Genomic DNA, 23022 nt, shown 5'->3' with positions numbered 1-23022 from the left:
TTAATTTTTTTTTCTTTTTTTTTTCTCAGGTAGATATTATATTTTATCCCATCTAAATACAACATAATTAATAAAATAATTTTAGGGACAGAATTTACATTAAAATAATAATTAAAATCAGATAAAACTTATCTTATGTGATTTTCATGTAAAATATATAGAAAATTAATTTAGACATGTGGGAATTAATTTAAAAAATATGGAAAATTAAAAAGGTAAGTCCTAAAAGCCTTAAGATAATAAAATAAAAAATATTAATTAATTAAAAATAGGGAGGGCCTACCGGGTTTGGCAAAACTGGATGGGTCGAGTTGGCCAGTCCACATAAGTCGCGCGAAGCAGGCCCGCAGGTGGCCACCGGGCATGCGCTTTTGGGCCAACTAGGCTAGTTTCTGTCCCAGTCATGTGGGGCGGCCAGGTGGGGCCTACCGGCCACAAGTTTTCCTCTCCTAAGTCGTGGGTCACGCACGGCTGCTGTTGGGCGTGGGCTTTGGGCCACACACGTATGCCCATATGAGGCGTGGGTCGGATGGCTAGCACACACGTGTAGGGGTGCACGTTTGTGGGCTGTCTTCCCCTTGCGCACACTAAACGTGTGATCTACTTGGTCCGCACAGGTGCACGAGGTTATGCGTGCAATCAAAGGCCTTCCAAGGTCAATTCCTAATTGGATTGTGGGCCTCCTTGGTCATGAGTCTTGACTCTTCTTTCGCCATGACTTATTCTTCAAATCCATTAAGATTACTTGGGCCTTAAATTTTCTTTGGGCGAACTTGGCTCATTCCTTAGAATAATTCTAATTAGGAAAGTAGTTAATGATGAAATTACTTTTATGTTTAGGGTGATCCCGTTTAGAAAACAAAAGGATGTTATCATCGCTTTCCCATTTGGGATGGGACTTGAGAGATTCCTCTTTGATGCGAGACTGTATCATTAGAACTAAATTTGAGCCGTCTAGGATCACGTCAAGAATCCTTTAATTTTTAATTCTAGATTTGTCAATATTTAAAAGATCAAATAAAGAGATAAAGTAGGATTTTATAAGGATTACAGGGTTTTCTCTTTTTTCTTTAAAAAAAGTGTGAATGTATATTTTTTTAAATTGTATGGTGAATAGTTGCTAGTAAATGACATCTATTTTTCTTAATATAGAACGAGGGTTGAGAAAAGGATGATGGATAAGGAGGACAAAGAAATTGAGACTATGGTATCTAAATTTTTGTATTTAGAATAGTTTTTTCATTTATAATATTTTTTATATCTATAAAATAATTTAAATTATTTAATATTTAAATTATTTATCTCACATCAAATGTTATGTTATATTTAACGTTATATTAAAATAAATTATATAATATAGTATATTAATAATTTGAAATATAAAATTTAAATTAACAATTATAACGATTGATAATGAAGAGAGATTTTGTTAAAAACTTTAAAGTAACTTATTGAACTACAAATTAAACAAATATAATTTAAACAAATTAAAAAAAAAACACCGTCTATTAGCGATATAAATGATATATATATATATATATATATATATATATTTAAAAAAGTAATGGTATCCTCGCTACTCAGAAGTTAGTTTATGTTTTACACGTGTATGAAGCGGCGCGCGTGTGGCACTTTTTTTGGAAAAGAGAGCTACGTCACGATACGTTGGGGAGTTCCATATTTTCTTAAATTTGTACGTGTCACACAACCATTGGCTAAAGAGGAAGGCCTTAATTCTACATCCACCAATCAGCTGGCACCATTCCAATATAACAAAACAATGAAAAACAGAAGAAGGGGAAAAAAGGAAATTCACATTTGGGTAGTGACCTAAGCTCTTTATAATAACAAAGTAATGGGGTAATTTCCGCCTTCCATCTTCTCTTCTTGGCTCTCTGCATTTTTCACCTCGAAAGCCGAAGCTCCGTCTCCCTCGCCTTCGATCAGATCCCTCTACTGCGTGCAATGGCAAATCGATGGCTGAGACCTGAGGTATGTATGTTTCTTAAACATCGGCTGATTCTATCTTCCGACCCTTCCCTCCCTTGATTTTGTTTGACTTCTTTTTCTTTTCTCTTCTTCTTTGATTATTAAGAGAAAAAGTGGGTTTAGATCTCATCTGATTTTGGAATCATGTAGGTATATCCCCTTTTCGCTGCCGTAGGGGTTGCCGTGGGGATCTGCGGGTTCCAGTTGGTACGCAATATCTGCATCAATCCTGAAGTCAGGTACTTATCTCTATCCGCATAGTATATACGTATATGTTGCTTTCTATATGTATCTCACTGGATTATACATCTACCATATGTATTGCTCACGGATTTGTTGAATCTGCCTATTTAGTTGTTCAATACGTTTCCTTTCAATCAGTCAAACATGTAATTAAATTAGGAGTTATTTGGTTCACCTGTAGAATGAAGTTGTAATAAAATAGTTATTCAATATTGGATAATTTGATAGACAGGTAAATTCTTTTGTACATGGCTGGCACCCCTTAGTGCCTATAGTAATATACATCACTGTTTATATTTTAAAAAAACAGCTATTCAATAAAAATGGAATAAAATTATTCATATAGATTTTTAGCCCTTAAGTCATATTATTAATAAAAATTTTCCTAAAAGAAATTTTCTTGATATAACAAGTGTAGTATTATCATTAAGTATTATTTAAAAAAAAGACTACTAGAATTAAATATAGGCATCAAGGAGATGCGGCCTATATTCAAAATTATTTATAATTAAGTAACTACATCAATAAATTCTGCAAAAAATTTCATAGAAAGCATTATACTTAGAAATTTCCTAAGAGATTTAAACTCTTAAATTTATTAAAATACTTTGAAAAAAACCAGTAAAATTAGAAAAAATTAATATTATTCTTTGGAAATTAAATTTGTAAATTTGAATGTATATTAGATATTTTCTAATAGAAATTTATTGTATAATTGATTGAAATGAATAAATGGAATTCATGCTGCAATGATGATTCACTGTCCCCCGAGTGTGAATCCTTGATAACAAAAGATTTTGTAATTTTAATTTTATGGAATTATGATTCAGTTAACCAAGTAACATAATACTCATGTAATTGTAATTTTGTTCCTACCTTATTATAGCATGATTCAATGAACCAGACGGCATGTTAATAGTTTATCTTTTGTTTTACCCTTAATTGTCTACCTTATCATTCTGTTAATAAAACATATCATTTGCAACTTTCTTATGATTAATTCTTTATGTGGAAGAATGAATATTGTATTTATTATTGATTAATTGGATCCTATATATACACAACTTTGAGTATAGAGAAGCAAACCCTAAAATCAATTACGTACGAGTATTTTTACTATTATACTTCTATACATAAATTATATTATACTTTTTAACACTCTCTAAGTTGGTGAACAAACATTGTTCATTCCCAACTTGATGATAATTTTCTGAACAGTTGGATTATTCAAGCCCTAAGTAAGCACATCTGTGAGTTGGAGTCGCTAGGCATATAAAATTTGTAGATCAAATTACTATCTAATTTCTTTTTGATTAAATGTAAGTCAACTTCAATATGCGTCATCTTGTCATGTCATGCCGTATTATGCATGATGCCGATTGCTGATTTGTTACGATAGAGTCTTATCAGTTATTCCATTTGATTCTTAGGTTTTCCAAAATCATTTTCAATCATACTAACTCACAGATTCCTTGCCCTATTGCTTGGAATTTTGATTTTGCATTGGATTTTGTCACCCTATTTGTTTCTTTCTTCTCCACATGACCAAATTTTTTTCAAGAGAAGTACAATAACCTCTACATAATTTTTATCCACTATTGATCTAGTATAATCAACATCAGTATAGGCTTCTAGGAGTAATATGTTATTCTTTCAAAGCACAATATCCTTTTTTGGTGTTCCTTTCTCACACTCGGTATGCTACATATAAATGCACTTCTTTGGATTTGTGCATAAATTGACATATTATACTTACTGCATAAGTAATGTTTGGGGTCTTGTGTGTGACAGATAGATTAGTATTCCAACTAGCCTCTGGTATATTTCCTTGTTGACTACTGCACATTCTTATGTTAGTCCCAGTCTATGGTTGTAATCAATCTTGTGCTATTAGGTTTGCATGCCAACTTGCCCTTATTCTTTAGAAGATTACTAATGTACTTTCTTTTTGAGTTGAAAATTTTAGCTTTTAAATTGGTCACCTTTAATCCAAGAAAATTTGTTAGTCCCCCAGTTCTTTAATTTTGAATTCTTTGGTTAAGTTGTTTGAGTACCAATATCTTTTTTTCATCATTACCTGTTACAATAATGTCATCAACATATACAAGTAGAACTTTAACTCTCTCTGAATTTGAATGCTTGATGAGCAAAGTATGGTTTTTCTAAATTTATTTACATCTTGTTGCCAACACCATTTTTGCAAATCTTCAAAAACCATACCTTTGATGACTGTTTTTTTAATCTACAAACTTTATTTGCTCTTGTATTTTTTTATGAATTCTAATGGAATTTTCATGTAAATTTTCTCCTGGAGGTCTCCATGTAGGAAATATTCTTCACATCAAACTGTTGAATTGTCAACCAAAGTTGGCAACTAAAAGATAATAGAACTCGAGTTGTGTCCATCTTGACAACAGGTGAAAAAGTCTCTTGATAGTTTATTCCATAGGTTTGGGTATATCCCTTGCCTCTCAGTGTTGCTTTGTATATATATTATACCATCAGTTTTGTACTTTATAGCGAAAACTCATTTACATCCTATGTGTCTTTTTCTCTTAGATAGGTCAACCACCTCTCAGGTCTAGTTTTTGTCCAGTGCTGACATTTTTCTATTTTCACAAAATAATGACTCAAAAAATGTATTAAAATTAATTTTAACTCATAAGGAACTTCTTGTAGATGTTGAACATTTGTCAAACGACATAAAATTTGAAATTGGATAGAGTTAATATTTAGTACATCTTCTGGTTCCGTTTAGAATTGCAATAGGTATATCAATGTTAGGATGCAAAAGATTCTCGAAAGTTCTCATTGTTAGAACTTGACTCTAATGTTTGAACATGCTTTAGTTCAAGATCAAGATTCTTCCTTTCTGAGTACACCTAAGAGAATCTTGGATCATGTACGGTCACTGGCGTTGGTTCATTCTCTAGGTTTCGAAGTAATAGAGGTGAATCATTTTCTAGGTTTTGAGGTACTTGAGGAGGATCATTTGTTGGAATATTAAAGGGTAGAGATGCAGGTGGATTATTTTTTGGGTTGTGAGGTAATTGATGAGGGTTATTTGCTGGTAGTGTTGAACGTAAAGGTGCTGATGATGTAGAGAGTAATGTGGAACATTTTCTGGGTTGATTCTCTGGGTTTTGAAGTAATAGAGGTGAATCATTTTCTGGGTTGTGAGGTAATTGAGGAGGGTCATTTGCTGGAATATTAAAGGTAGAGATGCAGGTGGATCAATTTTTGGGTTGTGAGGTAATTGATGAGGGCTATTTGCTGGTCGTGTTGAAGGTAGAGGCGCTGATGATGTAGAGAGTAAGGTGAGATAAAAAAAGAACAGGTCCTCATCTTCTACTACAGTCTCGTCCTGAAGATAAGATTTGCTAAATTATGACTCAATCTCAACAAATGTAGTATTTCCATATGCATAGGATTTTTTAGTGGATGGATTGTAACATTTGTAACCCTTTTGAATTGAACAGTGTCCCATAGAAATACACTTGAGAGCTCTTAATCAAGTTTCTCTCATTGATGTTGATGTATGTGAACAAAAGCGACACACTTGAATATTTCAGAGACAAGATGATTTATGATATTAGCATCTGGGTAGAATGTGGAAAGAACTTCCATGGAACTTTTAAAATCCAATAATCTGGATGGTAATCGGTTTATCAGGTAAGTGACAGTGAGAACGTCTTTCCCTTCTAATATTGTTTAGGTACATGGTTTTGAAATAAAAAGGCTCAAGTAGTAGCAAGTAAGTGACTGTTTTTTATTATGCTACTTCATTTGGTTGTGGAGTGTGGACATAAGAGGACTATGACAATCCTTTCTTGGTATATATATATATATATAGCGTCTGATGAAAAATCATTAACATTATCAAATATAAAATCGTTTAATATGAGCACCAAATTGGGTTTTAATCATATTGTGAATTTGTAGAAGTACATTGCTCAAATTAGATTTAGACTTAAATAGAAGAAGCAAAGTGACTCTTGTACAATCATCAACAAAAGGAAGAAACCATTGGGCTTCAGAAATAGTAAGAATGTGAGATAAACCCCCAAATGTCACTATGAACTGACAAAAAAGGAATAATGTTCCTTTTATCACTCATAGGAAATGTCACATGCCTATTTTTAGCAAGTTCACATACATCAAGATGCAAATTTTCCCTATAAGTTTCCTTAAATAAAGAGTGAAAAATCACCTTAAGAATAGAAAAGGAATGATGTCTAAGTCTTTACTATCGTGCAAAATCTTGTTGGTGGTGATATTATTAAAAATGAGAGGGGTAACCCAGGTGTATTCAAGAAATATATTCTGTTTTTTTACCGTAGCATGTCCAGTCATCAAAAACAGATGGGGACTGGGTGTTTTTTGGTTATGAAGGCTGGCTAGCAGAGCAGAAGTGTCTTCAATGGTGGTTGTGCTTGGCTGCACTTGGCTAGTTTGCCAGTTATGAAGGCTGGCTGCTGCTGTGATGTTGGTCCACTGCATTACAGTTTTTGTATTCTTTCTTATTTCTACGATTAAAGCCGATTAAGGTTTGTAGAAAAAAGGTTCGGCTATGTTTTCATAGAGCTCTAATATCATATGATAAAATATATTCTGTTTTTTACCGTAGCATGTCCAGTCATCAAAAACAGATGGGGACTTGGTGTTTTTTGGTTATGAAGGCTGGCTAGCAGAGCAGAAGTGTCTTCAACGGTGGCTGTGCTTGGCTGCACCTGGCTAGTTTGCCAGTTATGAAGGCTGGCTGCTGCTGTGATGTTGGTCCACTGCATTACGGTTTTTGTATTCTTTCTTATTTCTACGATTAAAGCCGATTAAGATTTGTAGAAAAAAGGTTGGGCTATGTTTTCGTAAAGTTCTAATACCATATGAAAAAATATATTCTGTTTTTTACCGTAGCATGTCCAGTCATCAAAAACAGATGGGGACTGGGTGTTTTTTGGTTATGAAGGCTGGCTAGCAGAGCAGAAGTGTCTTCAACGGTGGCTGTGCTTGGCTGCACCTGGCTAGTTTGCCAGTTATGAAGGCTGGCTGCTGCTGTGATGTTGGTCCCCTGCATTACGGTTTTTGTATTCTTTCTTATTTCTACGATTAAAGCCGATTAAGGTTTGTAGAAAAAAGGTTCGGCTATGTTTTCGTAGAGCTCTAATATCATATGAAAAAATATATTCTGTTTTTTACCGTAGCATGTCCAGTCATCAAAAACAGATGGGGACTGGGTGTTTTTTGGTTATGAAGGCTGGCTAGCAGAGCAGAAGTGTCTTCAACGGTGGCTGTGCTTGGCTGCACCTGGCTAGTTTGCCAGTTATGAAGGCTGGCTGCTGCTGTGATGTTGGTCCACTGCATTACGGTTTTTGTATTCTTTCTTCTTTATACGATTAAAGCCGATTAAGGTTTGTAGAAAAAAGGTTCGGCTATGTTTTCGAGGAGCTCTAATACCATATGAAAAAATATACTGTTTTTTACCGTAGCGTGTCCAGTCATCAAATACAGATGGGGACTGGGTGTTTTTTGGTTATGAAGGCTGGCTAGCAGAGCAGAAGTGTCTTCAACGGTGGCTGTGCTTGGCTGCACCTGGCTAGTTTTCCAGTTATGAAGACTGGCTGCTACTGTGATGTTGGTCCACTGCATTACGGTTTTTGTATTCTTTCTTATTTCTACGATTAAAGCCGATTAAGGTTTGTAGAAAAAAGGTTCGGCTATGTTTTCGTAGAGCTCTAATACCATATGAAAAAATATATTCTGTTTTTTTACCATAGCATGTCCAGTCATCAAAAACAGATGGGGACTGGGTGTTTTTTGGTTATGTAGGCTGGCTAGCAGAGCAGAAGTGTCTTCAACGGTGGCTGTGCTTGGCTGCACCTGGCTAGTTTGCCAGTTATGAAGGCTGGCTGCTGCTGTGATGTTGGTCCACTGCATTACAGTTTTTGTATTCTTTCTTATTTCTACGATTAAAGCCGATTAAGGTTTGTAGAAAAAAGGTTCAGCTATGTTTTCGTAGAGCTCTAATACCATATGAAAAAATATATTCTGTTTTTTTACCGTAGCATGTCCAGTCATCAAAAACAGATGGGGACTGGGTGTTTTTTGGTTGTGAAGGCTGGCTAGCAGAGCAGAAGTGTCTTCAACGGTGGCTGTGCTTGGCTGCACCTGGCTAGTTTGCCAGTTATTAAGGCTGGCTGCTGCTGTGATGTTGGTCCACTGCATTACGGTTTTTGTATTCTTTCTTATTTATACGATTAAAGCAAATTAAGGTTTGTAGAAAAAAGGTTCGGCTATGTTTTCGAGGAGCTCTAATACCATATGAAAAAATATATTCTGTTTTTTACCGTAGCGTGTCCAGTCATCAAATACAGATGGGGACTGGGTGTTTTTTGGTTATGAAGGCTGGCTAGCAGAGCAGAAGTGTCTTCAACGGTGGCTGTGCTTGGCTGCACCTGGCTAGTTTTCCAGTTATGAAGGCTGGCTGCTGCTGTGATGTTGGTCCACTGCATTACGGTTTTTGTATTCTTTCTTATTTCTACGATTAAAGCCGACTAAGGTTTGTAGAAAAAAGGTTCGGCTATGTTTTCGTAGAGCTCTAATACCATATGAAAAAAATATATTCTGTTTTTTTACCGTAGTATGTCCAGTCATCAAAAACAGATGGGGACTGGGTGTTTTTTGGTTATGAAGGCTGGCTAGCAGAGCAGAAGTGTCTTCAACGGTGGCTGTGCTTGGCTGCACCTGGCTAGTTTGCCAGTTATGAAGGCTGGCTGCTGCTGTGATGTTGGTCCACTGCATATGAAAAAATATATTCTGTTTTTTACCGTAGCATGTCCAGTTATAAAAAACAGATGGGGACTGGTCGTTTTTTGGTTATGAAGGCTGGCTAGCAGAGCAGAAGTGTCTTCAACGGTGGCTGTGCTTGGCTGCACCTGGCTAGTTTGCCAGTTATGAAGGCTGGCTGCTGCTGTGATGTTTGTCCACTGCATTACGGTTTTTGTATTCTTTCTTATTTCTACGATTAAAGCCGATTAAGGTTTGTAGAAAAAAGGTTCGGTTATGTTTTCTTAGAGCTCTAATACCATATGAAAAAATATATTCTGTTTTTTACCATAGCATGTCCAGTCATCAAAAACAGATGGGGACCAAGTGTTTTTTGGTTATGAAGGCTGGCTAGCAGAGCAGAAGTGTCTTCAACGGTGGCTGTGCTTGGCTGCACCTGGCTGTTTTGCCAGTTATGAAGGCTGGCTGCTGCTGTGATGTTGGTCCACTACATTACAGTTTTTGTATTCTTTCTTATTTCTACGATTAAAGCCGATTAAGGTTTGTAGAAAAAAGGTTTGGTTATGTTTTCGTAGAGCTCTAATACCATATGAAAAAATGAATATGGTGTTTTACTATTAAATAGTTGCATCCTATAAACACACAACTTTGAGTGTATAAAAGGAAATCCCAAAATTAATTACATAGGTATATTTTACTATTGTACCTTTTATACATCAAATTATATATATAATTTCCAAGACTTTCCTTTACAAACTTAAAGCAAACAAATTATTCAATAATTCTTTCCTTTTCTTCAATTTCTTAATTTTAGTCATCCAAACAAAAGATTCACCTTTCCCTTCTTTTCCTTTAAAAAATGAGTTCTTCCCTTTCATTTATTTCATTTCTTTCCTTTACTCCAAAAATAATATTGTAGTCTAACTTCCCACTACTGACTTGCCTTGGACCTATATATCTTTTGCTTAACTTGCGGTAAATTTGTTAATCTATATACAGCTTGATTTATTTGGGACTCGGTTTTAGGCTGTTTCTGTTCTTTAGTTAGCTCTTTATGTGTTTTGAGCATTTTATTAATTTTAGTTTATTTTTGGTAAACCATAGACTTGTTTTTGTTTACTTGCTCCGTTTGGACTCAAGAGTTAAGAGTTTGCTCTTGTTGAATCAGAGTGACCAAGGAGAACAGGGCTGCTGGTGTCTTGGAGAACTTTTCTGAAGGAGAAAAATATGCCGAGCATTTTCTGAGGAAGTTCGTCCGCAACAGGGCCCCTGAAATTATGCCATCCATCAACAGCTTCTTTGCCGATCCAAAATAAGGTTGGCTGCCTTATGTGAGAATATTAGCATGTCTAATACCAACAGTAATGTGCCCTTTACTAAGCCTTGGACGTTTTCAACAGAGATTTGTGTTGGATTTTATTGTACTCATGGTCAAACTGGAATAAGTTGCTGGTTGGATTGAATTTTATCTTGAATATATTTTGAGTTGGTTGAGAAATTGAGATGAGATGGTCGGTTTTGTTCTGGAACAGCAAGCTTTTCTTGTCAAATTGGTGCTTCAAATCAAAAGATGTGTAAATTTCAATGGGTTTATTTTTTTGTCTACAGGGAACTTAAAATTTTATTTTTGTACTTTGAATGAAAAATTTTGCTGAAATTAATAAATTTTTGGTATAGAGTATTAATTTGGAACAAGTTAAAGAAATCTAAATTGGATACATTTTTCACAATAAGCTGGGTATTAGATAAATTTATTTGTATTCTCCAAATTACGCGAATTTAATCTTTTTGCTTTTTAATCCACAATAAGAAGTATTTCTTGTGTTCTAAAAATATCAATTTTATTTTTATTCGATTATTTTATATATATTTCTCACATGATTTACCCATGAATGTAAAAATAAAAATAAAACACATACATCTGTTGGAATCTAAAATTTTAGCTGTAGCATATAAGGATGCAAAATTGTTGTCCACAATGGCCAGCCATAATAAATTAGTTTTTGACTATTTAAGTTTTAAAAAGTACTCTTAAAAATAAAAACAAAATCTAATATTAAGAAGTAAAATTTATGTTTTTCAAGTTTTTTAAAGATTATAAACAAAACTAGTTTAGTCAAACAAGATCTAATTCTCTTTGGCATAAAAATTCTGTTGGGTACAGGGCGATTTCCACCGAAGTCTAAATAAAGAAGTCTTCTTTTCCAGCATCTATCGGCTGCATGGACTTCTAAATGCTTCAGTTCCAACTTCCAACCACATAAATTAAGAATGAAGTCAAATTAACCAAAAATAGAAAGTACAGTTACCATGGAAGAGTGTCAATGAAAGAGGAAAAGAAAAGCTTTTGTTGCATCTTATCATACAAATGACCTCAACATCTAACCATTTGCTTGAGATCTCGAGAAAGTTCCAACCGAAAACACCATGGATTTACCTTGGGGAAGGTCCTTAGAATTTCATAATCTCCATAACATTTAACCTAAACTATTAAAAGGAAGATGCATGCACATATTCATACATATCTACCCGGCACCGAGCGGGACTCTCCTTACAGCTATCACTTCTAAGTTGAGATGTTACAAGACAACCATTGAAAACCAAATCTCCATTATCCTACCAACTAACATCTAACCCAGAAACTTTTGCACTACAATCACATTGGAATGTGCCCTTGCAAGAACCATGTTATCTCTATCACTGATGATAACAAAAAAAAAAACTATCTTACCAAATACACAAATGGCTTCTGCATTGTTGAGCCCGAGAAAAGCTTTGCAACAATAATGTCACACATGCAATGATTTTCATTGGTTGTCTCCAAATGCCAAAACTAGGAAAGACATGCTCACTGAAGACGAATTATGTGTTCCTCAATGATATCCCATTTAATTTTTCAGGCCAAAACTGGGGAAGATATTTGCTGAAGATGAAAATATATTCACGAGTCATGGACAGATCAGGGAGGAAAAGGCTCCACATCCATTACTGGAAAACCACTGGTTTTTGCCATTCTAATTGCTCGAAGTAAGCTCTTTGCTTTTTCCTTCTCCTGCAATTATGACACAAAATAAGTATTTGCATGTAAATGTGTCATTTATATGTACATCTACTGTGAACAAAGCAGGTGAAAGAAAACTTACTGGACCAGTATAATCAAGAAGACGGGTACAGTACACCTCTGCTTCTTCAAATCTCTTGTGTGTTTTGCAGTGTGTAGCAAGAAAAACCAAAGCCTCAAACATATTTGGTCCTTCTCTCTCTTCAGCTTCCATCCTTTCCAAATCTTTCTCATAGTAAAACGCTGCTTCTTCATGGCGCCCAAGTTTCTGATGCAGCTTTGCTAGCTGGTGCAGAGCAATCGCTTCCCTGTCATTACAATTTGCTGCCCTTCTGTAACACTTGATTGCCTCCTCAAGCATGTGAAGCTGGTCAGTTTCATAACATTGGGCCATAGCAATCCATAACCGAGAATCATTTGGCTGCAAGGATACAGACTTTCGGAAATAATGAAGAGCATAAAAAGGCATGCACATCATCTCATAAGTTTGTCCTAAGCCATACCAGGCTCGATAATCACATGGATTTATGTCTACAGCCCGTCGGTAGGCATCTATTGCAGCTGGTGTATTTTTCATTTCAACATACTCATGGCCCATAAGGGTCCAGGCAGACAAATACTTCTTGTTTAATTTGAGTGCCCTCCGGAAGTACACTACCGATTTTTCATGCATCCCCTTCAAGCTGTAGTAGTTACCAATAATGCAACAAGACTCAGGCCTGTATTTATCAGTCATAAACACTCTGTGAGCAAGGTAACTTAGGGCAGAGAAACACTCTTTTGCATAGAGCACATTAGAGTACATATCCATGTCTTCAACTCGAAATGGATCATTTCTTAGAAGCTCTTCAAATATAACTTCAACTTGGTCAAATTCCCTCAGACTGTACTGGGCTTTTGCAATTTGAGCCTGTATGTAGTTACTAAAACTGAAGGTGCCTTGTAAAGATTCATACTTTGCTAAAGATTCATTGTGCATCCTAAGTTCTTGGTAAGCACCGGCAAGAAAGAAATCCTTCATCCAATGATTATTGAGATTAAGGCTGTTTAGTATGTCAATTGTAGTGCACAAAGACAGTAGCTCTGACCAGGCATTCCAGTTCCAGGGGTAGCTGTTTACTGACTCCACAAGAATGGTGCGAGCAAGATTCTCGTTTCCTTTTTCTTTAAGCACAAGGCCGTACAAGTATAAACCAAAAGGATCAATCATGCCATTCTTTCGAAGTGTTGATAACTCCCTGTCCAGAGAAACCAATTCACTGTTCACAGCATCACTCTTACCCAAAGGCCCCTCAAGTTCTATCATCTCTTCTTCTTTCCGTTTTTCTCCAGCCTTCATAAAGCAACAAAAGAGGCAAATGTAACTGAAAGCTTAGAAGACCAGTAATCTTGATGTTCAACAGATATTCTAAAATCAATCATGACAGATTCAATGCACAAATAAAAACAAACAGCATCATGTATCAAAAGGATACATATACAAACAATAATTAACAGGAATCTATTAAACCTCAAATGACAAGTGCATGGCTAAAGGGTTCCTCACAAAAAAAAATGGCCACAGGAAAAATATTAGTTTTGGAAAAGAATAGTTGACTACTCTTTATGCTTATATAGTATGTCCCAGGACAGGAAGAAATCCCTTGCCAATCGGTCACAATTTGTAGAGTACAAAACAACTTTCCTCCTAGTAGAGAGGATTAGACGGCTCAGCTTGTAGTTATGTGTTGCTCCTCCATTTCGCCTACATTTTCAAGAAGCTAATGATGTAGGATGATCTAATAAAGCCCACAGGCCTAGGAATGTTCTTCTACCTCTTATTGCTAAGAAAAGTTTATTATTTATTGGAAAATTAGAAATCGCACCCTATATTTTTGAGAGTTCTCTTAGTTAGCACTCTTACTTTTAACTGAGACAATTTGCATCATGTAGTTTGTACATGTCCAAGATTATACCTTCTGTCAACAATTAAATGTTACCGCTAAGATAATACATGCTAGTTGCACATGAAAGATGTTAAAAATGTCAAGATTGCTACGCCATGGAAAGTGTACAAAAGGTTCACACATGGATCATGGAAGAAAAAGCTGGATTAGGTGATAGCTAAGTATCTTAATATAAAGTCTATAATAATTAATGAGTAGATTTAGTGCAAATGGCAGTGTGTCACTGGTTATATGGATTTTAATTATGTGGCAGTGTGGCAAAATGCCACTAGGCAATAGCTGTGTTTGTAGATAGGACAAAGTAGTTATATGGCATTCTGTGAGGAACTTAAGGAGATATTGGTTCTCCCTTAATGAGTCGTAACATTCAATCATAACATGGTTGAAATGAAGTTCTTTCTCTGATTTCACTTCACAAAGACCTATAACTATATCCAGGGCTTTGGAACATGCCAAAAGACTAAGGACTAAAGAGTAATTTCGTCTCCATATATGACACAATTGTTGCTAATAATTGCCAAATCTGTAGATTTTTTTTAGATAAATTGCCAAATCTATAGATGAAATAAAATCTATAGATACCTCTTCTTACCTAAAAATCCCTTAAATCTCCAAAATCCTTTCTTCTTCCTACCCTAAAATCACCAAATCTCCATCCCCTTCATATTTCTTCCTCTAAAATCCCACTCAAGCTCTAGTGTGTCAATCCATTCATCAATCCCTATTCTCTTTTTGATCTTGCATATGCTGTTAGAGAAAGAAAAAAATAAATATTTGGAGAACTAAAAGAATTTAGATTTGGAGATTTTCGGAGAGAGATAAATAATGAATCATTTTGAAAATTTATACCATCACAATAAGTGAATTTGTCCATGTAAACAACTTCACTCATGTAATAGTGGGCATTCACCTACCTTAAGGTTAATTCATAATTATTAACAAAAATTTCTATTTGGGACATACATAAAAAAAAGTACTAAGGCAAACTCTAGTCTATGATCTTTATAAATTTCCCTCATTTTTAACAGGTTTTCTATTTCTTTGTTAGTTAGAATTTCTATTTCATTGCTAATTTGGTTACAATTGCTTACTTGATGCTCAAGTTATAGTCATAACAGCATAGCCCCCATCAGTAGGTGAGTAGAGCCCTGAGTGCTGCCAAACCTGTTCAATTGTGGAAATCAAACCATATACTTTTATATAAGTATTCTTCTACCTTTTATTTCTTTTCTATTTTCTGTTCCATTATGCTACATCTTTTAAAGTGCATCAAGTAAATTAATAAAAAAAAAATTTCACAAACAATAGTTTCACTCGAACTTTACTGACAAACTATGAATGCCTGCACTGCCTTCCGTATTGTTCCACTTAGAACTTATCCAAAACCTCATGTTCATGCAACATGATAACATAATGTGCACTAGACTGCTTACAGAATTTGAAATTTTCTTAACCATGTCAAGAACAAGCAATTCCATCAATCCAAGGATTACAACTAACTATAAAACTTATTAATTGTATAAACTTTGGAGTGCCGAATAACCAAAATGATAATGCTAGATGCATGTATATGCTAGTAGAAAATTAATCAACGAGGACACCAAAAGCATAAAGGTAAACCAAAAGAAACACAGAAATTGACTGTATTTGATTTGATGAAGACATCCAAGCTACTTTATGATTTAATACCATAAGATATGAACATATTTTGTTTAATGATTTATTCCAATACAATATTTGTAACAAAGTTGGCTTTGTTTTGATCAAGACATCCATACTACTATATAAGGCATCTGCATAATTTTCTCACAACCAGTGGCTTTCAGAAGTTAGAACTGATTCTCCTTATAAGCTACTAACATAATTTCATATTGCTTTCTTTGGCACCAGAAACAATAATTTCACTAAAAATTAGACATATTAAAACTCTCTCATCAACAAGTTTCCACCATTTAAATAGAGTGCTTCACATTTAAAGAGGTGCTCTTTCATTGTTTGTAGTTTCTAAATTTCCACTTGATTAGAAGGTAAAGGACAAAAGTTATTTATGTAGCTTTCACATGACTACCTTCAGAACAACATTGTATTCCAACCACTGAAATCAAAAATTGTAACTAACATAAAATAAAGCGTGTGAAAATATTGCATACCAGATAAAGGGCATAACAACGAAGGAACATGGATTTCTTTCCGTTCTGATCATGAAGCACATGAGCAGCCCTTCTGTACTCTCGGCAGTCAAAGTAAGACTTTGCTAAAAGGTAGAAGTCACCATCCACCACCTCATCTTCCTCCATCACTGGAGTAGAAACATAAGACATGCCGTAGGCTGGTGTTGAAGTGATTTCATTGGTGCGGAATCTTCTTCGAATGCTCGAGCTTCCACGTTGGAATCTGGTGTTCGAAGGTGTAAATTTCGCTGGATCTAGCTCAATCCCCACGAGCTGTTCTGCTGCCCTGAATATTAGAAAAGCAAAATTCATTAACCATGAAATTGAGTAATGATATCTGTAAAGGAAAAAATAGAGAATTTTACAACAGATGGTAACTTCCCTCTTTCATGGTCTATGTATGGTATTTCCATAAAAACAAAATGGAACTCCCAAAAGCTCAGATACTAGTATAAAAGGATAATAGCAAAGAGCATTCAAAAATATCTTGTTTCTTCATTTTTCGCCAATGAATTTGGCATACATAAGTATATAATAATGAAGCACCGAGGTACCTAACTCCATCTCAACAACCAAATAGTTTACTTGAAAACAAAAATGTATTTAGACCCAAGAAGGACCAGACCACTTTCGGGAAGATCACAAGTCATCCCAGGCCAATGAATTTGGCATTAATCACTTTCTAAGCCCTTAACAGCCGAATTTACAACTTCAAAAAGCAAACAGCATTTCAATTTCTACTTCCAAATGGGAAAAATAGCCATTAACTTCAACAATGCCTCTCAGAGATCAAACAATCGTATCAACATGCAGACAAGAGCGATAGCATTTGCAAAGTGAACATGAGAGATCGAAATTTTAGTTACGAGAAAATCTTAGAGCGAGCAAGGGAGATTAGGAATTAGGGTTTAACTAGCCTACCATTTTGCGGCTGAGTGAAGACCACGATCACTGAGTTGACGGATCGCAGTGCGGAGCTCAGTCCTGCAACTTTCTTTGGAACACATGGATTATTTTCTAGTTACCGTTTGGAAGTACTCAGCAGCAATGGAGATAACGCGGTGGTTCTAAACATCAGAACCCATAAATGGAATAAATCGCCGGTCACTCAACATTCTTTTAATTAAAAATCAAAAACCACAAACTATACGCTCGTTGTCATAATACACATCACACAATAACACATAGCAATCTGCTCATCGTCATTTTATTGTGGGTTCTGCATTATGTAACAAATTTTTCTCTAAAAAAACTTCTGTAAAATTATTCCCGGAGCAGAGATTTTAAAAACAAACTAATAATTGTAATTAATGAATCTAGAAGAATAAAAGTAAACATTACCAGGCAACAGGGGCGGGGACTGCGCGGTTCGTGCGAGCGAGACCGTGAGAGCTGTATGGTAGTGTTCCGAGATCGAGTGAAGAAAAGATACGAGACTGATTTGGTAGCGGAGTGGAGACTGATTTGGGGGCTTGAGGGAAATGGCAGGGAGAGATGATTGAGGGTTTGCTAGTAGAATGGTGAGGGGGGAGAGTAGGTCTGAAATAAAATTTGAAAAGATGTGTATATATAATTTGCTTTTTCTTTGTTTTTCAGCATCAATTTTGAAATTAAAAAAAATAATAATAATTAATTTTAAATTTTTTAATCTGTGATTATATTAGTGAATCTATATATATTAAAAAAATAATAATTGTATTAAAGTTAATTAAAGTGATTAAATAAAAATTAAAATGTAGATTTAATTTATGATTAACTAAACTAAAAATTAGAAAACTTGAAAAGTTAAAAAGGAGGTTATAATCTCCAAAATTATAAACAGAAATATTTGTGTAGAGAAAGTTGGAGAGAAAAATTCCATCTTAAAAATCATCAACTTGGAAGACCCAAAGGCACAAGAGTGAATTAATACACGCTTCTGTTTTCATATTTTTCTTAATAATTTAATACAAAAATTTCTTCTTTGATAATGGTTTTCATCTCTCAAAGTTTAATCACTTAAAAAAGTATTCTTACACAGAGCGGTATCCAAGTCACTTTTTGTGTTTAATCATTAAGTATCAATTTCTTTTATTAAAATAATCATCGTAGATAATATTCATAATTAAGGATTTAAATTACTTTTATGTCCTCCATAATTGAGGATTTAAATTAATTTTATGCTCTTCGATTTTTTTACTTGATTTGTGATGTGATCGTTTTTTTATTTGGTGATCACTTAAGGATTAAAAATTTACATCACTGAGTTTTAAAACGAACTCATAACTAAAATAACATAAAGTTCAAAACTTATTTACAACTTAAAGTGACTAAAAATTTGAAATTTATTATTTAACAATTTTATCACTTAAAGGAAACTTCTAGAACTTGCACCACTCTGCAATTATTGTGCGCGGTATTAGGAGTAAAGATCGAGTGTCACAATACTCATAATGAATATTGCAGTGCATAGACATCGCCAACTTGCGTTGCAGTGTCAATAGTTGGTGGTCAAGTGTCGATTCATGATCGAGATAATGTTGCAATGCTTGTTTTAATAAATGTGCCATTGATAAACCCAATTTTGAATTTTGAATTTTAAATTTAAATTTTGGTACATTTATTAAATATAGATATCTAATGTTCTCAAATGAATTGATTGAAATAACATGTTGTCAAACTAACATCTGTAATAGAAATTGATTTGTTTAAGAATATTAAAATGGTTGTATGCATGTAATTCATACGGATATTAATCAACACAAAGGAATGTCGATATTTCGCCAGATTAGCTATGCACACGTGGTGATAATTATGTGATAATTATCAAGTTTTTTCTTTCATGTGAATAATAAATCGATCCAAGGAAAAGACTTATTTGATATAATTTATTGCCAACATTTAAGTATTGCATTGAAAACCATTTGAAAGTTAATGTTTTTGTTCAAATACTAAATATCAATGTTGTACTCAATATTTTTGTGATGAGAATTACAATTATTTGAATTTAAATAATTAAGGTTACTACATATTTTTATATTAATTGTGAGTTTGTTGTTATCTGTTCAGTTAAATCCTCTACTTTTATGTTATCTGCTAATATGAATTTCATTCATATGGTGAATACACAAACTTTAAGAATTAGAAGGAAAAAGTTAGGATAGTTCGCGATTACATGTATATAATGGAAGATTCCCTCTTCTTACGACTAAAGTACCAATGGTAATAAAAGGGATTTAAGAAATGGGATTTTATAATGTTGAGAGGAGCTATTTATGAAAGATGGAATATGAGAAATTAGGAAGGGAATCATTCGTCGTTGGTGGATTTGAAGCAAGAAGAGACAAGAATGAAGCTTTTTAAGTTACTAATTGTGTTTCTTGGTTCTATTTGCATTAGTCTCTGTACCTTCCATTGACATGTTTGCGATTTTATATTTGAATTCAAAAATACATAACTTTTTTATCATATTCTGTAACAACGTGAACCCCCTATTTAGGATTCTGAGTACTCAACACTATGTAATAATAAAATAACTACTGAAATTATATAGTACAACAACATTTTGGAGTTTAAACAATACATTCCTTGTACATCGGCTTAAAATATCCAAAATACCTACAAGGTCATTTTATGGTCTAAAACAACTATCACTGTAACATAAACAATCAACCTTAATTATTGTTCGACAAAATGGAGTGAAACAATATCCTAACTAATCTTTCATTATCCAAGATTTGAGTCTTGATTGTCTTAATTCGAAATGGTCAATAAGAATAGGGTAAGAAAAATAAACCTTACAACCGTAATAGTAACCCAAATGTTATAAAAAACTGTAAAACAACCGGTGGAGTATCACTTTTGATCAAAAAATAATACCGATGCGGTCGTACTCTTTCTTTTTAAACAACAAGATATATTAATTAAACCTATTTTATTATTTATTTTCTTTTTAAACAACATTCATACACAAACATCAAGATATATTCATGAATATAATAAAAATACGAATAATTGTTTACCATTCTCTTTCCCGCTTCTTAATATTATTTTCTTCTATCGATATCTTTGGCCTCTATAAGGATTTCCCCTATACATGGATACTTACATTTCTTTTACAAATATTGGTCATCCCCACACTCTGTCCAATAATGGACGTCACTTGTACTGGCCACTCAATATCTCATCTGATATGAGTGTCGTTTTTATTGATCATTCTCATACCTCGTTCGATATGGGTGTCATTAACAATCTCCCAACCCCGTCTGGTATGGGACATCCCAGCCCCGTATGACTGAGGATCATATCCATGATAGGGATCACCCTATATGTTCCCCCCCGATATTCGGTAACAGTTTTATTTATCTCATTGCCATATTTTATTTTCATCAGCAAACCTTGATGCAGAACCCAGGATCAACAACAGAATCCAAAACTCTACGTATACATTAGCAATCAAAAACTCAAGACCCTAAGTAAATCCTCCCTACTTGATATGCACTCAATAGGGAATGAAAATCAAGGTAACTGAGAAAGAAATAAAGAACTAGAATTTAAAACATGCCACGAGAATTACCTTGATAAATGATCTCAATTCTTAGCACAACAAGTAGTGAAAGACTCGCTCACTCACTCTTGAAAACTTAAAAGTTACCGTGATGACGGTTGAGTTTACCGTGATGACGGTTGAGTTTACCTTGACCCCTTCATATGTTTTAGGGATTCATGGTTTGTATGCATCATGAACTCATTTGGCAATAAGTAGTGTTGTCATACCTCTAATGCTCTCACCAATGCGTATAATGTCTTATCGTAGGTTGAGTAGTTCAACAGTGCGCCACTAAATTTCTCATTGAAACAAGCCACGGGACGTCCACTCTGCATAAGAACTACTCCTATACTAATACATAAAGCATCACATTTAAGCTTAAAAATTTTGTTAAAGTCATGTAAAGTTAAATAGGTGCATAATATAATTTATCTTTTAATAAAGTAAAAACATGCTCTTATTTTTCAGTCCATACAAATTTTATATTTTTCTTTTCTAATTCATTCAATGGTGATGCTATGGAAGTAAAATCCCTAAGAAACCTGCGGTATAAGCTTGCCAAACCATGAAAATTCCTTATCTCACTGGCTGATGTAGGAGTAGGCCATACTCTGATTGCTTTCATCTCATCTTTATGTACCTCAATGCCATGTGCATTAACTACAAACACTAAAAAATTCAATTTTTCACTGCAAAAGGTACATTTCTTGGCATTTACATATAATTATTCTTTCCTAAGGACCTCAAAGGACAGACTTGATATGTTGAAGGTAATCTAAAAAATTATTATAAATCAAGATGTCATCAAAGTAAACTACCACAAATTTACCTAAAAAAGGTCGTCAAACATGATTCATAAGTCTCATGAAGGTGTTAGGGGCATTTGATAACCCAAAAAGCATTATTAACCACTCATACAACCCATACTTGGTTTTAAAGACAATTTTTACTCATCTCCAAGTTTCATCATAATTTGATGGTATCCACTCTTAAGATATATCTTAATGAAAATAGTAAATCTACTCAATTTATCCAATATATCATCTAACCTAGGGATAAAGTGTTTATATTTTACTGTAATTTTATTGACGACTCAATAATCCACACACATCCTCCATGAACCATATTTCTTAGGCACAACTAACATTGGAACAACACAAGGGCTCAAACTTTCTCTTACATATCTCTTACCTAACAACTCCACTTGCCGCATAAATTCTTTTGTCTCTTCAGAATTACTTTGATAGGCTGGAAGGTTGGGAAATGAAGCTCTAGGGATAAAGCCAATATGATGTTCAATCCTTCATAGTGGTGGTAGACCATCCGAAATCTCTTCTGGGAACACTCTTCATATTCCTACAAAAGAGAGAAAACAGAACTAGGGAAAGAAATGTCAATGTTAAAAAATTTTAGATAGGCTTTTTTATACTAAAGTATAATTAAGCTTTGTTTCTCATAGATCGCTCTCCTCACTTCTATCTCCCTCAAAAATAAACACTCTTTTATTTTCTCTCTCATTTTCTCTCATTGGGCCTTCTTTATTCTTCTTTTAGGCCTCTTTTACACTCAGTGGGCCGTTCGTTTTCTTTTCGGCCTTTTTTCTTTCTTCTTCTTTTTCTGTTTCTGAATATTCTTCAAAAGATTTCTTGATTTTAATTTGATCAGCATAGACCTCTTTTGGAGATAGAGGTGTTAAAATGTGTTTTAGGCCATTTAGACGTAAAGAGTATTGATTATTGAGCCCGACGTGATGAACCTATATCATACTGTCATGATCGTCCAAGTAGGATGTGATTGACGTGCATGGGAGTGACATCACAACATCCTCATCTTTATACTTTCCTGTAAAGAAAAGAATCTCGACTTGTTTGTATACCCTGACTTCTCCACACTCATTGAGCCAATGTAGTATATAAGGATTAGGGTGTTTAGTACAAGATAATCCTAACTTGTCAACTAATAAAGTACTGGTGACATTAGTACAACTGTTTTTGTCTATGATCAGACTGCATACCTTTTTATTCACATGATATCTAGTGTAGAAGATATTCTTTCTTTGATCGTTGTCTATCTCTTTGGATTATATATTTAGGACTCTCCAGACAACCAATATCTCACCCTACATTGGGGTTGCTAAATTGTTTTCACAATCATCTAATGATGTTCTATTATCATTATCACTACTATACACACTAGAAGTCTCTATCTCACTATCGTCTCACAATAACATGAGATTTTTGTTAGGGCATTGTGATACGATATATCCAACTCCAACGCATCTAAAATACTTAACAGAACTTG

The 23022-nt window shown here is 34.3% G+C and overlaps 2 protein-coding genes across 2 annotated transcripts; one reads left to right on the top strand and one right to left on the bottom strand.

Moving 5' to 3' along the window:
* The first annotated feature begins 1835 nt into the window (after window positions 1–1835).
* LOC110816829 (B12D protein) lies at window positions 1836–10513 on the top strand. Its single transcript, XM_022045156.2, has 3 exons — window positions 1836–1992; window positions 2140–2228; window positions 10184–10513. Exons 1-3 carry the CDS (start codon window positions 1966–1968, stop codon window positions 10329–10331), a joined length of 264 nt encoding a protein of 87 aa, XP_021900848.1. The 5' UTR covers window positions 1836–1965; the 3' UTR covers window positions 10332–10513.
* Window positions 10514–11340: 827 nt separating this feature from the next.
* Window positions 11341–17747, bottom strand: APC8 (anaphase-promoting complex subunit 8). Its single transcript, XM_022045203.2, has 5 exons — window positions 17535–17747; window positions 17115–17260; window positions 16173–16479; window positions 12159–13409; window positions 11341–12067 (listed from the first exon to the last, which is right to left on the bottom strand). The coding sequence occupies exons 2-5, from the start codon at window positions 17198–17200 to the stop codon at window positions 11975–11977; spliced, it is 1737 nt and encodes a 578-aa protein (XP_021900895.2). The 5' UTR covers window positions 17201–17260; window positions 17535–17747; the 3' UTR covers window positions 11341–11974.
* Between the last annotated feature and the right edge of the window lie 5275 nt (window positions 17748–23022).

Source organism: Carica papaya, chromosome 9 (genome assembly GCF_054855325.1).
Source record: "Carica papaya isolate Zhongbai chromosome 9, ASM5485532v1, whole genome shotgun sequence".
NCBI lineage: Eukaryota > Viridiplantae > Streptophyta > Magnoliopsida > Brassicales > Caricaceae > Carica > Carica papaya.
This window is presented reverse-complemented; position numbering and strand designations above follow the sequence as displayed.